The sequence below is a fragment of the Armigeres subalbatus genome, chromosome 2 (genome assembly GCF_024139115.2).
Source record: "Armigeres subalbatus isolate Guangzhou_Male chromosome 2, GZ_Asu_2, whole genome shotgun sequence".
In the NCBI taxonomy this organism is placed as follows: domain Eukaryota; kingdom Metazoa; phylum Arthropoda; class Insecta; order Diptera; family Culicidae; genus Armigeres; species Armigeres subalbatus.
The window spans coordinates 447,834,969-447,850,309 of record NC_085140.1 but is presented as its reverse complement, the minus strand read 5'-3'; the positions used below and the strand labels follow the sequence as shown (position 1 = coordinate 447,850,309).

General features: G+C 39.6%; 2 protein-coding genes across 2 annotated transcripts in view; one reads left to right on the top strand and one right to left on the bottom strand.

Annotated features, from left to right (window-relative positions):
• The window catches only part of LOC134218160 (protein sickie-like), a 66,906-nt gene that overhangs the window by 11,932 nt on the left and 39,633 nt on the right, over nt 1-15,341 (bottom strand). The window lies entirely within an intron of this gene.
• Nucleotides 3,976-5,053, top strand: LOC134218159 (chymotrypsin-like protease CTRL-1). The gene is made up of 4 exons (XM_062697055.1): nt 3,976-4,086; nt 4,146-4,309; nt 4,365-4,624; nt 4,691-5,053. Exons 1-4 carry the CDS (start codon nt 4,036-4,038, stop codon nt 4,984-4,986), a joined length of 771 nt encoding a protein of 256 aa, XP_062553039.1. The 5' UTR covers nt 3,976-4,035; the 3' UTR covers nt 4,987-5,053.

Here is a 15,341-nt window from a genome sequence, read left to right as displayed (position 1 = left end):
TGTAATTTGAATGGGAAAGCTTCACGAAAATTTCAGACAACTTTTGGGAGTGCAATATATCCCTTAGGATGGGGGTAAAAAATGAACAATCTTTACGGTTTTAATCAGCGGCGCAGCCGATTAGATAAAGTTTTGTATTGATATAAATTTACTAAATTTATGATTTCGTGTGTGTTACTTCTACGTGAAGTTAAACGATTTACAATGATATGGAAATACTAATATCATCTTCCAAACTTGGACGTACATGTTCATGATAGAATTAGAGGCGAAAGTATAGATTTGATAGTTCCGTTAGGATACAACAGGCATGAAGAATGCCTTATAGAAGTGGATTTGAAAGCGAGCGGAGGGCAATATTTGTGATGGCACATATCACACGACCTTCCTTCTGCCAAGCTCCCGTATGAAGGGTGAGGGAAGAATATCAGTGTGGAAGCATTCTTCATGCCTGCCGTATCTTAACGGAACTATCAATTCTATACTTTCGCCTCTAATTCTATCATGAACATGTACGTCCAAGTTTGGAAGATGATATTAGCATTTCCATATCATTGATATAAATTTGTTTTGAAATATCGCGGAATTCCGTTTAATTTATTTATAACCTAGTTTTTGCTGGCGAACATTTTGAATTTTTACAATACGAAACGAAATAATTTTTTTTTTAAACACCGCATATCCTTACCTGGAGGATTTAGAGAATGTATGATCTACGGAATTAAAAGTTATCTGGAGATATTCTGACAAGTTAAGGTCGTCACAATCACGGTGTCTCTATAGGAAACATTATTTTCAAAAATCAGTATCTCTGAAACACCCTCCACGTGAAAAAAGATGCTCTCCTCTTTCATATAGTGGGTGAACTAAAACGTTCTATCAGGGGATCTAGAACAATTTTTTTTCACTATTTTTGGTGCAAATTCCATAGAAATCTCAAATGATAGCCGATTTAACCCCCTCAAAAATGTATAGAAAAATGACCCCAGATAGAACATTTTCAAAATGCACATACGTGAAAAAGGAAAACCTATACTTTCGTGTAGTGAGTGTTACTGATTTTTTGAAAATAAGCCTCTTCGGACAAACACACCGTGAATAATGTGAATCGGAATTTTCTGAGACAGCTCTAGAATCTGAAATTGTTTATTGTATATTGTTGTTATAATGATCATCCGACATTGTATGTTTGTCTTAATGAATCTTAACTCTAAAAACCTAAATTCTACGATCACTTTGTCAATCGAAGTCAAAATTCGAAAACGTCTCGTTGAATACGATCATCATTGATCGAATTGGTCGATTGGATCGATTCAGGTCGCAGTCATGGTGTCGTCGAGGCAAACGGAAGAAGGCACTAGAACGGAACGTATACGCAGGCACATTGATGTCCATTAGCGCCAAAATATTGGGGGCATCCGCTTCTCCAACCAGAACTTTGGCAACAAAAGTCGCTTTCGCGTTTCTCCTACGCTGTCTCAGAGTTTCGATGCCAATCAGTTGACATCTGGCTGCATACGGTGGAAGGTGCGATGGGTCATTCCAGGGCAGAAAACGTAGAACGAATTTTATGAATTTTTGTTGCACCGATTCAAATCTTTCAATCATTGTTGCTTGATACGGGTCCCATACCCATGCATTTTCCCAGTAGTAGATTCGTGTTTTTAAACTGTTGATACTCAAAAGCTCCGTTCTTTTTTCTGCAGCTTTGAACATCGAATGAATCGAGACAGAAATGTTTTTCAATTGTTTTGATGCACTTGCATCATTTCTTCTAAGGATCAATGCACTTTGCAATTATGGCGCATTTCTTGGCAGCAACTTAATTATTTTATTTATATGTAATTTTTGAAGATTCGAAATAGGAAAGTTATCGAAAATTTGAAGTGAAACCGAATTTACACTAATGTGTCCCGAATTGGCCTACTAGAAATCAGGTCACTTTAATGTAGGTACTCAATTGATGATTCACGCTGAAAATCATCAACATAGATTCACACAAAACGAAGCTTGCGCCGGAGAATTTTTCACAGCGTTACATTCTTCATAAAACCGGAAATCTGTATATAGTTCACATATTAAAATCAATGGCATTAATATTCATGCTTGTTAAGATAAATACGTCAATAAATTACATGCCAACTTTATAACTCTGTAGCTATCACTCTATTATTTATTTATTTATTTATTTATCTATTTGCGTTTAACAGACACATTTCTGTGTTATTTATTTTCAGTGTTAATTCAAATTTTGATTTATTGCGACTGACAAAATTGTATAGGATTAACTAGATTACAGCTTACTAATAACCTACTTGATTGAGGATGTTATCGAAAGCATCCTGATGGTAATTTCGATGTCCATTGTATTATAAACTACACTCAATAGTAGGGAATTCCTCCGGATTATTAGGTTTGCTCAATGGTTTTTGACAGGACAAAAACCTACACAGTGAGTTCTGAGCTTGATTTCTATCTTAAGCAATTACGATTTTATCAACTGCAACAGAGATAAATCCAGCATGCTTTCAGTTTAGCGCAACGGCTTCCCGCGTGGCGTAGCTTACTCTTCAATCAGCAGAAACTTTAGAGTAAAAAAAACACGTCACTACGATTCCACGGATTGTCTCAATATTTTGTTCAACGTTGGATATGATAATTCATTTACTTATGATCGGCGATGAAGATTATCTTTACGTTTTGTAATTGACCTTTATGAGTTCTAATCAATTTTGATCTTGTATCCTTGTATCCCTCGCGTATTCTGACTTTCACGCTTTTACATTTGTTATACATCACCGCTGATGCCATAAGCAAACAAGTCAGTAAATTCCTCCATTCTGTCGGTGAATGACACTCCCAGTCATTAAGTTTGAAAATTTTGAAGCAAATAATATTTTTCTTTGTTTTCTCATACCAACCCAATGACGATATTTGTTGATAAAGATATCACAGCAAAAAGTATCAGAAATTCAACAACGTGTAAAAACGCAGCCATTCCCAGCAAACAAATAAACATTCGAAATTATTTCATTGATTTTACAGACCGCGGATTGCATTTATTTGCTTGCTCCAAATAAGTGCATAAAAATCCATACATTTAAAACTACAACATATTTTTATCTGTGATTGCTAAACGACCTTCTTTGTGTCTTTGTCATACAATTGCAGACAATATGGCTTTTGGGTCGGGCTGCACTGCAATCAAAATATTATTTCTGTCAGATAATCAATCAGGCGATCTTTTTTCTTCAAATATTTTATCAGTTTGCCAAAAATGCATAGAACACAATCTTTATGTCCAATACACAACGTTCACAAGCTACGTAACTTTGATTTTTTTTATTGCTTTCACTCACTAATTCTGGTTAGATTGTTTTGTGTTTAGAAAATTTGAAACATTTATAAGGGATATACAACATTACAGACACAGTGGTTCGTGATTCATGGAAGGCACCTCACATAATGACAGCTTTAAAAATGTGCCTGAGTGGACACTCAAACTCACTAGCCGGTCGTCCTTTTGTATCTCGCGTACCACCAGATATTCGTATTTCACTGAAATGTTATGAAGATGAGGAAATTGTGCCTCCAGCTGCAATCCTGAGCGCGCTGTCTTCACAGTTTTCAAATAAGATACCTACAACACAATTTAATAACCACAGAAGAAAGTTGGGAATCCTAAACAAAGATAAAGAGTTAGTTTCGGAACAAACACACAAGCTCACAGTCAGTAGTGATAAGTCAATCATCATGTCGATCGGTGCTGGCATCCGCCGTCGATGGTCCCGGTGAAACCCCAGACTTGACTCAACAGTCAGCCCATATGGGCCACGAAGTTACGCAACATCTGCAGCGTAGGTGTGGAAGCGATTTCGGTGGAAGTGAAAAAAAAAAGTTCATGTTTTGATAACGATAACATGTCAAGCGAAATGTGATGAATGAAACTGCGCGACACCGAGGTATAAAAGCGGACTCACTTCTTAGGGCCTCACCTGAAACAATCTCTGCGGCGGCGGTGTTCGACTCGATTCGATGAAGCAATTAACCTTATTATCAGTCATCCTGTGCGTTCTGGGCGCTCGGGTAGGTGAAAAACAGAATTGAGAGTAAAGAGCTTCTTAACGATTCTTATTCATATCTAGGCGGCACCCGATCGTACCCCACGCATCATCAATGGACAAACAGCCGCTCATCAACCGTACAATGCCTACATCGTGTACACCAGGGCCGACGGCTACGGATATTTCGGCGGTGGTACGATTATCAGCGACCGGCACATTCTCACTGCAGCCCTCAACATTTTAGGGTAATTTGGAATTACGGTTCAATTAACGCATTACTCAAAATACCGAATTCGACAGATTCATCCGATGGGATGTTGGAGTGGGAAGCAACATCCTCAGTCAACTGGGCACCGTCACCTCAAACACGGCAACGTCCCACCCATCGTTCAACTCCGCTACCCGCGCGAACGACATCGGAGTCATCACCCTGCCCGTGTCCTTGGTGATCACTTCTTCCGTAGCACCGATCGCTCTCCCCCCGCTGAACCAGCAACTTGGATATCCATTTGAGAACGAACAAGGCTCAGTTGTTGGATTCGGATTTACCGATGTTGCTGGTAAGTATCCATTGTTGGTATGTTTCACAGCCATTTTAATTCGTATCTTCCCATACTCTTCCACAGCAACGGTTCGACCCTCGTATCTGATGCGTGCCTATCAGCGTGTGACCACTAACGCCCGTTGCCAACAGTACTACCAGATCACGCTTCCACTGCACTTCTGCGCCGAAGATGCGTCCGGATATGCGAACATCTGCAACGGAGACATTGGAGCCGGTTTCATTACGGAAGTCAACGGCGTCCAAACGGTTACCGGAGTAGCTTCGATGATCACCCAGAGCTGTGGCTATCTGTTCCCAGCTGGATATACCCGCGTCGAGTCCTACCGGTCATGGATCTACAGCATCACCTTGGTTTAGAGCTGTGTACGATTGATTATGGGCGACGGAAGTGAAAATAAAAGCTACGGGTGTGGCACGTGTTTTACGTGTTGGATTTTAATGCTCCCTCTTCTAAGAAACCCTCCACTAAGGGTCATTCGCCTTGTGAGCTACATACACGTTTACTGTGTTAACATTTTTGAAGGCGTGTCCCTCATTACACGACATTTGCTTTCAATGGGTCATTTGTAATCCACTTGGGATTTCCTAGAAGCTACACTGATATTTCGTGAATCATAAGTGAACATAGCGAATAAGGTGAATCACTTCTGAATTTCGTTACTAATCTGGTTCCAATAGTATTTAAACATTGTCAGGAGGTTGAATTCTAATGATTTCTATCGTATAACCAATAATATGTTGGTATGCCCCAATCCCGATTACATGATATAAGATCCGAATTGTGCCGTAGTTTCAAATGAATGATAGATCTTTAGCGAATCTGAAGGTATTTGGTTTTTTTAGAATCTGGTATGCGATCAATCATCGTAGAAAAACGTACATTTTGATGCATGATTTGTAACTTATAGAACTTAGCCAATGTTAGCCTATGTTAGCTATTCATTTTGCAATGATTCAGATTTCAAATTTTTATGATGTTTAAACATGAATGACGAAATTTTGAATGCTAGATGACTCACAATATTTTTGATTTTATCTTAAACTACAAACTACACGGATTTGGACAAGGTTTTTTGATGTTTGTAAAAAATCCTACAAAAGTTTTGCAAAGTTGCTCCATTTTCCATGATTTGAGAAATCATAAAACTTTTTCTACACGGATTTTCGAATTTTGAGTTCAAAAATTATTTACACGGAAGGCAGTCCCGATACTACTACTGTTTTGAGTTAAAAAATATATTATTTACAAAGGATTTATAAGAGCACAACTCTCGCAATGTACTTAATTTATTAATATGTGAAGGTGTATTTTCCGCATTTTAATGCTCAAAAATGAATGCTAGAATTTAAGCATTAACCTCGAATGATGGTGTATAGCACAAGATTTTCTTTCCTGGTGGTTTATGTACAAGCAATTCCAATATACCACCGGGTCCTTTCATGCAGCCCTTTACTGATACGGTGGAACATCATCGAACCTATGACCATTCGCTTGTCAATGCGAACAGTCGTAACTTTTCAGCTACTAGACCACCTTCTTGGAAAATTCTGAATATTTTTCAAAAGTACTTTCACGAATCTGACCCTGTGAAATTAACGAAGAATTGGACTCCGTCAACAAGATACAAAAAAAAATCAAATGTGATTCCTCTCAAAACTCTCACGTGTTGCAGCTTCCCGAGTAAAACAAAAACGTTTTTCTCAACCCAGAGATGAATTATTTTTTGCAAGCGAATTGTCTGAATTATGATTAAAAAAAATAGAAGAACTATCCGCATGAAATGATCTTCAAAGTTTTTCGAATGGAATAAGCGATCCTGATCCTTTATTGTCGAATTATTATATGAGCAAATGTCAATGTAAACGAGTTATTTTCGTCGGGTTATCGTTAGGAATATTTTGATTTTCGATTTTCTCTTGCTGCTACTTATGAATCGAAATCGCACACCGCTATTCGGCAATGAGTGCCCCAGTATAATCCAAAAAAGCTTTAGTAAATCGTGTCTTTATACTAATGAACATTATGAAATAATGTTAGCTAACATAGTGTGATTGTACACAATAGATCAATCAACTGGTCGCAGTGGAAAATGTACCCAACAGTAAAGCAAAAAAAAGTGTGATTGTTATCCGTTCATCTGATGTGTGAAAATAGGTAAGTTCCTTCAGAAAATTCCTTTATTGGGCAGAAGAAAAAAAACTTGAACAGCCTGCCTGCTTACGTAGGCTGATCAGATCATTCCGGCGAGAAAACGATACAAACGCGCTTGCAAAATGAGATATATCAAAAAGCCTTGTGATAAAGAGCTGTGGAAAATTCAAAATTTATGGGCTTAATTTTCATTTTCCTTGTAAGAAATTAGAAATATTTTAGAGTGAATAATTCACCACCATAACCTTCTATTGTATTAAGTTAGTTGAGGAAAAATACTAAACTACAAATATTTCACTCTTCAAAGGGATGCGGGCAATGTATCGCGGACAATATTAAAAACTTTTCCAATTCTGAACAATTGAAAATAACAAACAATAGTTAAAGTACCCTATTAATGCCGGTTTTAAGCATTAGAAGGCTAAGAAAAAATCGTCTTAAGAAAAATGAGACAAATGCGAAAAGAGCACTGGTGTGGGATTATTGATTTCCCATGCCAAATCCTTTTTTCATGAATATAAAGAAAAAAAAATTGCGAATAAGAGTAAGAAGAAGTTTTACAGTGGATGATTTCGCGTTTTTTACAGTGAATGACTTTGAAATATTCAGAATTATTCAGAAAGACTTTGAATGATTCTTAATGTTTCGAAAAAACAAAATGATTGAAAGTCGATCAATGGGAAATGCAAAACGACATAGATAGCATTCTTAATAAGCAACACTAATAACATAACATCTCACACTTTTTTATGGTTTTCGTTCACTTACTTTGTTGAGAGATGAGCCAGCCGAAAAAGTCCGAAAAAAGATTCTAAAAGCAGTTCAAAAAGCGTTTCCTGAAGTCTTGGTATGACAGTTCCCATGCTATCAGCCAAGCCGATCCTGGGTGGACGTTAGGCAAAATAACAGCGATTTCAATCAAAATTGTTCTCAGATGGTCCTCTGCATACTTCCATTTTCTATTAAGGTAAATGTCCATACTTGTCGCTCACTTGCGATGTCTTTCAGTTTTATTCGTCATTACTTTCAATTGCTCCCTTCTACTTTGAGATTGGTGTGTGTGTGCGTGTTTTTTTTTTCTTACTAAGCAGTGGAGGGGGAAAGGGGCAACAGACATCCTGGGTTGTCCAGGAAGTGCGGGGTTAGGGACCACCTCCAACAGCAAATGAGGGAGGCAGGACTACATCTCCGACCCGCTAAACCGTTTCCATTGCCGCCAAGCCCATAGTCCCTTCGGTACAACCAGAAAGTAATGCTTCAAAGGGGGGCCAGTGCACAACGCACCCTCGAGGTTAGCTGCGTGTCCTTGCAGCACCGAACATCGTGACTCGTTTTTTTTTTTTAAGAAGAACGCCATGGAATCGTGCAAGAGCATTGCCGGCTTTCCATGTGGCCTTACCACGCCCTATGTCCTCGGAAGGCGGGAAGGTTCGACTTCGCGCCTGCTTCCCTCTGCACGACTGGTATCAAGAATGACGACGGCGGTGCCTACGCCTGCCCCAGCTTTGACGAGGACTCCTTTACGTCCTCGGGCTCGGAACCCGCCCGGTTGACCGACGCCCCGAAAGCGATGATACCATGTTATTCTTCGCGCGGCCACTTGTTCGATAAAACAATCGAGTTCGACCACAGAGCATGACCATCGGTATGACCCATGAAGCCGACTCCGATCCCTTGGACCACCTCTTATTTGCGCCTGAACTAGCCATCCTTGAGTCCACGCGCCACCTTCTGTGTAGCTCCGAGACGATTTGGGCGATAGCCGATAAAACGGCGTTCCAGCCAACTTCATCTTTACACATCCTCCAAACTAGGTTGTCCGGGGTAGTGTCCAGACCACATGTGGCAAGCATGTGGTCACGCATTGCGCGAAAACGTGAGCACACGAACAACACGTGTTCTGCCGTTTCCTCTAAACCTGCGCACACCAAACACTCGGGCGAGGCCGAGTGTCCGAACTGGTGTAGGTACTGTCTGAAGCAACCATGGCCTGTAAAGACCTGGGTAAGGTGGAAATTGATTTCCCCATGGCGCCGCTTGACCCACGTACCTATCTCCGGTATCAACCAATGTGTCCATCTACCCTTAGTGGAACTGTCCCATGTACGATGCCATTTGACCATTGAGGCCAACCTGACAGTCCTACGGATGCCTCCCGTGCCGCGCATTTCAAGCACTCTATGTCTTCACCGATAACGATGTCAATAGGCATCTTACCGGTGATGACGCAAAGTGCATTGTGCGACACGGTACGGTACGCGCTCGCAACTCTTAGGCACATAAGCCTATACGTACTTTCTAACTTCGTTCTGTAGCAGTTAATACGCAGGTCCGTGTTCCAAGCTGGCCCCCCATACCTCAGTATGGTCAGAGCAACGCTAGCCAGAAGCTTGCGCTTGCTGGCATAAACCGCAGAGCTATTGGACATCATCCGGGACAATGCCACTATAGCTGTGGAGGCACGCTTGCAGGCGTAGTTGACGTGGCTACCAAAAAAGGTGAGCTTATCGTCGATCATTACCCCCAAGAGTTTGATGGAGCGTTCAGAGGTGACCGTGCAGTTGCCTTCCCTTATCACCGCTTGTTGCTCCGACTTTCGGTTGTTAACAACAACCACCTCATTCTTGTGGTGAGCCAATTCTAACTTCCTGGAACTCATCCACTCCTCCACAATTGCGATTGAGTGGGCTGCAGTCAACTCCACCTCTTCGATCGATTCGCCGTAGACCTCCGGCGTAATATCGTCAGCGAAGCCGACGATTACCACGCCCACCGGGAACTTCAACCTCAAGACACCGTCGTACATGACGTTCCATAACACCGGACCCAGTATGGAACCTTGCGGAACCCCTGAGGTTATGTCAACGCACTTCCGACCCGCCTCCGTGTCGTATACCAGTACTCGATTCTGGAAGTAGCTTCCGAGAATCTTGTACAGGTACTCGGGAATTCCAAGACGCAGGAGCGCATCTGCAATAGCTGCCCAACTGACACTATTGAAAGCATTCCTCACGTCGAGAGTCACTACTGCACAATAGCGAACTCCCCTCCTCTTACGCTGGATAGCTATCTCCGCGGATTTGGTAACCGACAAGATAGCGTCTACGGTCGACTTACCCTTTCGGAAGCCAAACTGGTTACTCGATAGACCATCCGCACCCTCCGTGCGTATCAACAACAACCTGTTGAGGATGATCTTCTCGAGTACCTTCCCGCCGTATCAAGCAGGCATATTGGTCTATATATGCCGACGGATCCCCCGGTGGTTTTCCGCCTTTGGCAATAGGACCAAGCTTTGCCTTTTCCATGCTTCAGGGAAGACTTTCTCGTCCAGGCATCTCTGCATGACAGATCTGAACATCTCGGGAACCTCAGCAATGGCCGCTTTGATGGCCAGGTTCGGAATACCATCCGGTCCTGGCGCCTTACCTACACTAAGGGACTGTGCAATCCCCGCAAGTTCTGCCACAGTTACTCTTCCCTCGTCGGCCACCCTGACCCCAGGCAGCTCCACAAAGGGAGGCCAGGGACTTGGGTCGTGACGTGGGAAGAGTCCCGTGATGATCCTCTCCAGCATCTCTGGAGACCGCTCTGTAGCGGCCATCGCCCCACGTGTCTTGGCCATTACGACCCTATAGGCGTCACCCCATGGATTCACGTTGGCACTTTGACACAGACCCTCAAAGCAGGCTTTTTTGCTTGATCTAATCTCAGTCTAAGAGATAAATCGAATCTACCTCTAGCCCAGGTAATTCGACCCATACGAAAAAGCAAAGGATTCTGCCAATTGTGATATCTGTGGTCGAGTTTTCTGGCTTTAGCAATGAGATAACAAAAATTTATCACAATTGTATCAATATGTGCTACAAATAACAAAACTTGTAATAATTTTGTTATAATTTCTCTGTCAAAGTTGAAATAAAATTTCATGATCGTCGTTTTTTTTTACGAATTTTGGACAATTCTCTTTTATTACTGCCTCCTTGCCTTTCCAATGCAATGGGAAGCAAAGAAATTTCCCTTGTCATCAGACGAGTTTGTACAATCCCATTGAATTCCACCACTTAATTGCGATTGTACAAACTCGTCTTATGACAAGTGAAGACATTCCACTAAAAAGCTCAAAATAATTTTCTTAACGTCTAAGTCTAACTCGCAACAAATCCAAATTGTTCATAATTGGTGACTTCAATGCCAAACCCTGTTCATAAAATAATGCTCAAAGCAATTCCAATGGTAAAATTTCATTTGAAGTTCTGCGGGATATTATGCTATTCAACATCCCAATGGACCTACTTGTTTTTCTTCCAGTCGAAATCCTTCTACAATTGATTTAGTTTTAACGGATTGAAGACAGCTGTGTGGCCAATTGGTAACTCATGCTGACTTTGGCTCTTATCACATTACTGTAGCTTTTGAAATCTCACAAGAAGCCATAAATAATCCAATCAGCTCTACTTTTAATTACCACAGAGCAAATTGGGATTTATATAAAACGTATATCGATAGGAATTTTTATGTCTCGGTATTTAAAATGATATTGATAATGCTTTCGTATCTTTGACAAATTTAATTGTCGAAGCCAGAGGCATTGCAATTCCTAAATGTGAAATTAAATTCAACTCCATTACCATTGACAACGATCTTCAGCTACTGATCCGTCTCAAAAATATGAGGCGAAGGCAACACCAAAGAAATCGCGATCACGCGTTATTTGGCTAGATATGCAAAATGAAATTAAAAAACGTTTTGCTATTCTGAGAAATACCAATTTTGAGAATAATGTCTCGTATTTGGATCCCAGTTCGAAACCCTTTTGGAAATTAACGAAAATTCTTAAAAAACCTCAAAAGCCAATTCCAGCGCTTAAAGAGGGAAATAAAATTTTATTAACAAATGGCGAAAAGGCTCAAAAACTTGCTCAGCAGTTCGAGAGTGCCCATAATTTTAGTCTAGGTCTCACTAGTCCAATTGAAGATCAGGTTACACGGAGCTTCGAAGACATTCTCAATCAAGAGAATGTTTTTGACCCTTCGTTGGGAACTAATTTGGATGAAGTGAGATCTATTACTAGAAAATTTAAAAATATGAAAGCCCCGGGTGATGATGGTATTTTCTACATACTTATCAAAAAACTTCCTGAGAGCTCTTTATCTATTTTGGTTAATTTATTTAACCCATTTTTTTAATTGGCATACTTCCCAGATAAATGGAAAACGCCAAAGTTGTTCCAATTTTGAAGCCGTACAAAAATCCAGCTGAGGCTTCTAGTTATCGCCCAATCAGTTTGCTTTCTTCAATAAGCAAACTGTTTGAAAAGATTATTTGAAATAGAATGATGGTTCATATTAATGACAATTCTATTTTTGCTGATGAGCAATTTGGTTTTGCCATGGGTATTCAACCACCCATCAGTTATTAGGAGTTACGAATTTAATTCGATTCAACAAATCTGAAGGATATTCGACTGGAGTTGCTCTTCTTGATATAGAGAAAGCATTTGACAGTGTTTGGCATGAAGATTTGATTGTAAAATTGATGAATTTCAATTTTCCTCTGTACATTATTAAACTGATCCAAAATTATTTATCAGATCGCTCACTGCAGGTCAACTATCAAAATTTTAAATCTGATAGATTACCTGAAAGAGCTGGTGTTCCCCAAGGCAGCATACTGGGGCTCAAGGGCGAAGCCTTCGTGTCATTTGTAGTAGATTGCAAAAAAGTTTGGATATTTTCTCCACTTACTTGCAAAAATGGAAAACTTCCCCAGAAATTCTTCCAAAACTCAGCTTATAATATTCCCACATAAGCCGAGAGCTTCTTATTTGAAACCTTCTAACAGACATATCGTCCCTATGAATGGGGTTGCAAGCTAAATATTTGGGACTTCTGCTAGATCAAAAACTTTCAAAAATCACATTAAAGGCTCCTTATATCCGTAGTATAAATTAGGTTAAGTTTAGTTCAAGTTTAAAACATTGTAATTCCTACATGGTTCAATTTAACCTGAGGAAAAATCCTAGCTGACAGAGGCAATTGAAATGTATTAATAACAACAAAAAATGTAACAAAGCTAATAAGGATGATAGTGTTAAGAAAACACGGAACACCTAGTCTAAGAGATAAATGCATGTATTAGATAATTAGCAAATAAAATCAGTTGAAAAAAAAATGGGTCTGTATCGTCCGTAAAAAATCGTAAGCTCAGGATCATACAAACTCAGATAACTTTTTGCAGTTGAAGAGGACCTGAAAGCGGATATACTCCCTTCGGTGAAGGCTCATCGAGAAGGAGCTGCAACCCATCAAGTATCAAGTAAATCGGTTTGCACACAGCACGATAGCAGTAAGCCTGTTTACTTAGAAAAAATATTTTAAGCTCTTTTTAGTTAAAAGTATTCAACCATCTAAGACGTCTTAGACGGCTGTTCACTTATTTTTTTTAAGCCGATCGCAGAGTAGCGAGTATTACGGTTATCCTTCTTATGCTCATGTCATGGTCGTAACAGAAAATAATCAAAAAAATTAATATTATCATGATATGAAATGCAGGAAGCAAAATAGAGATCAGTTTCACTCAAATACATGATGAATATTTTTTGCATTAATAAGAGTTTCTATTAACAGAGCCATTATAGGTTTAATGGACGGCGAAGAGCATGAAGCATATTTTGAAAACTTTAGTTCCGTGACTACGTTGTTAACTGCAGATACAATGCGACGTGTGACATGAACAGTTTTCAACAGAGTGCGGATTGGTCTTTTTGAAGTACATCAACTGCAACAAATATGGCAATATTAGAACTGATAAGAATAGAACTGTCGAATTTATTATTCGTGACCAGACCATACATGAACAGAAGGGCCCTGCTTAGCCGTGCGGTATTAAATGCGCGGCTACAAAGCAAGGCCGTGCTGAGGGTGGCTGGGTTCGATTCCCTGTGCCGGTTTAGGTCTCGATTTCCCTGGGCATGAAAGTATCATCGTGTTAGCCTCATGATATACGAATGCAAAAATGGTAGCTTGGCTTAGAAACCTCGCATAAATGTGGAAGAGCTTAATGAACACTAAGCTACGAGGCGGCTCTCTCGCAGTGTGGGGATGTAATGCCAATAAGTAGAAGTGACTCTAACATTAAAAAGATTAACTGTGAAAAAACACAGTTCCATAACCAATAACCACCCAGTCAACCACTGATCGTATATTTAAATAGATATTTGATCGCATATGCTGCAGTTTTTTATCGCACTCGTATATGATTACTTATAAAGATAGCCCAAATATGATTACTATCGTATGTAATACCTAAAAAAAAGTCCTAAAACGATATAAACAATATCCGGTTTATCTGATTGAATCGCAAATATCGTATATCCACATAAGTGGTGCCAGGAAAATCGTATACGGATGTGCTTTGTACGTATATAATTTTCACTTCAGCGCGTTGGTCAAAACCCACTGTATCTCAGCGATAATATGGATTTAATTCCTACTTACTTCACTCCATTCGATGTAATTGAATTCCATTCCATAAATGCTGTTATTTAATTCCATTTCATTAATCCTAACGATTTGCACTCCGTACCACTGCCACACATCGATCAAAACAACTAAACTTCAACAAAATGAGAATAACTCAGAGGTAAACACGGCGAAATAAAATTTCACTGATGTTGACGTTTCATCATCGTTTATATGTCAGCAGAATCGTTTGGAATGCTGCGTAATCGTTTTATGTATGAACATTATCGGAACAATTACAAACAGTTTTCAAATAAGACTCAAGCTACATTTGTACGTACAACAACACGATTCTCGAATCTTATAAATGTAATATATATCGTATACTGCAATATCGTAGTCAACATTAGAGTTTCATCTAGATTATGATTGTCAAAAAGTTGCTGCTTTTCAAGAGTTGCTGTATAGCACATCGATAGAGCATTAGCCTCTGAATCCAAAGGTTAAATGTTCGAGACATGATTGTTTACAATTATTTTTTTGAATGTTTACTAGATCGTAATTATGCTTACGAAAACTCAAAAAAATCGTTGTTTAGTACGCATATGGCCTCCACTTTAGTAGGTATATAGCGATTCAGTGCAAGTTCTCTTGCTTGTATATGACAACTTATATCAACAGCTATACGTATCAAAATGTTAACTGAGCATAAACATTATTTTATTTATTCGCATTTTTTACAACTTGATTGAGATAAGAAAATTATTTTGAGCTTTTTAGTGGAATGTCTTCACTTCTTCACTAAATCGAGTCAAGTACGAGACACTGAAGACGGCCTTACTGTTGAGGTCGAAATACGTACATGTCATGATACAATAAAGTGGTGGAATTCAATTGTATAAACTCGTCTTATGACAAGTGAACTTGATTGAGTTTGATGGATCATCTGCAAGTGCATAAATTCATCAGATAAATACTTAGGTGTTTGCCTTAACATTCAATGCGCAAATGCCGATATTCATACTTGTGCTGGAATGCAAAACCATTTGCGAAACGGATTCTGAGGGATAATTGGCATGCATCTGCCCACAAATAAA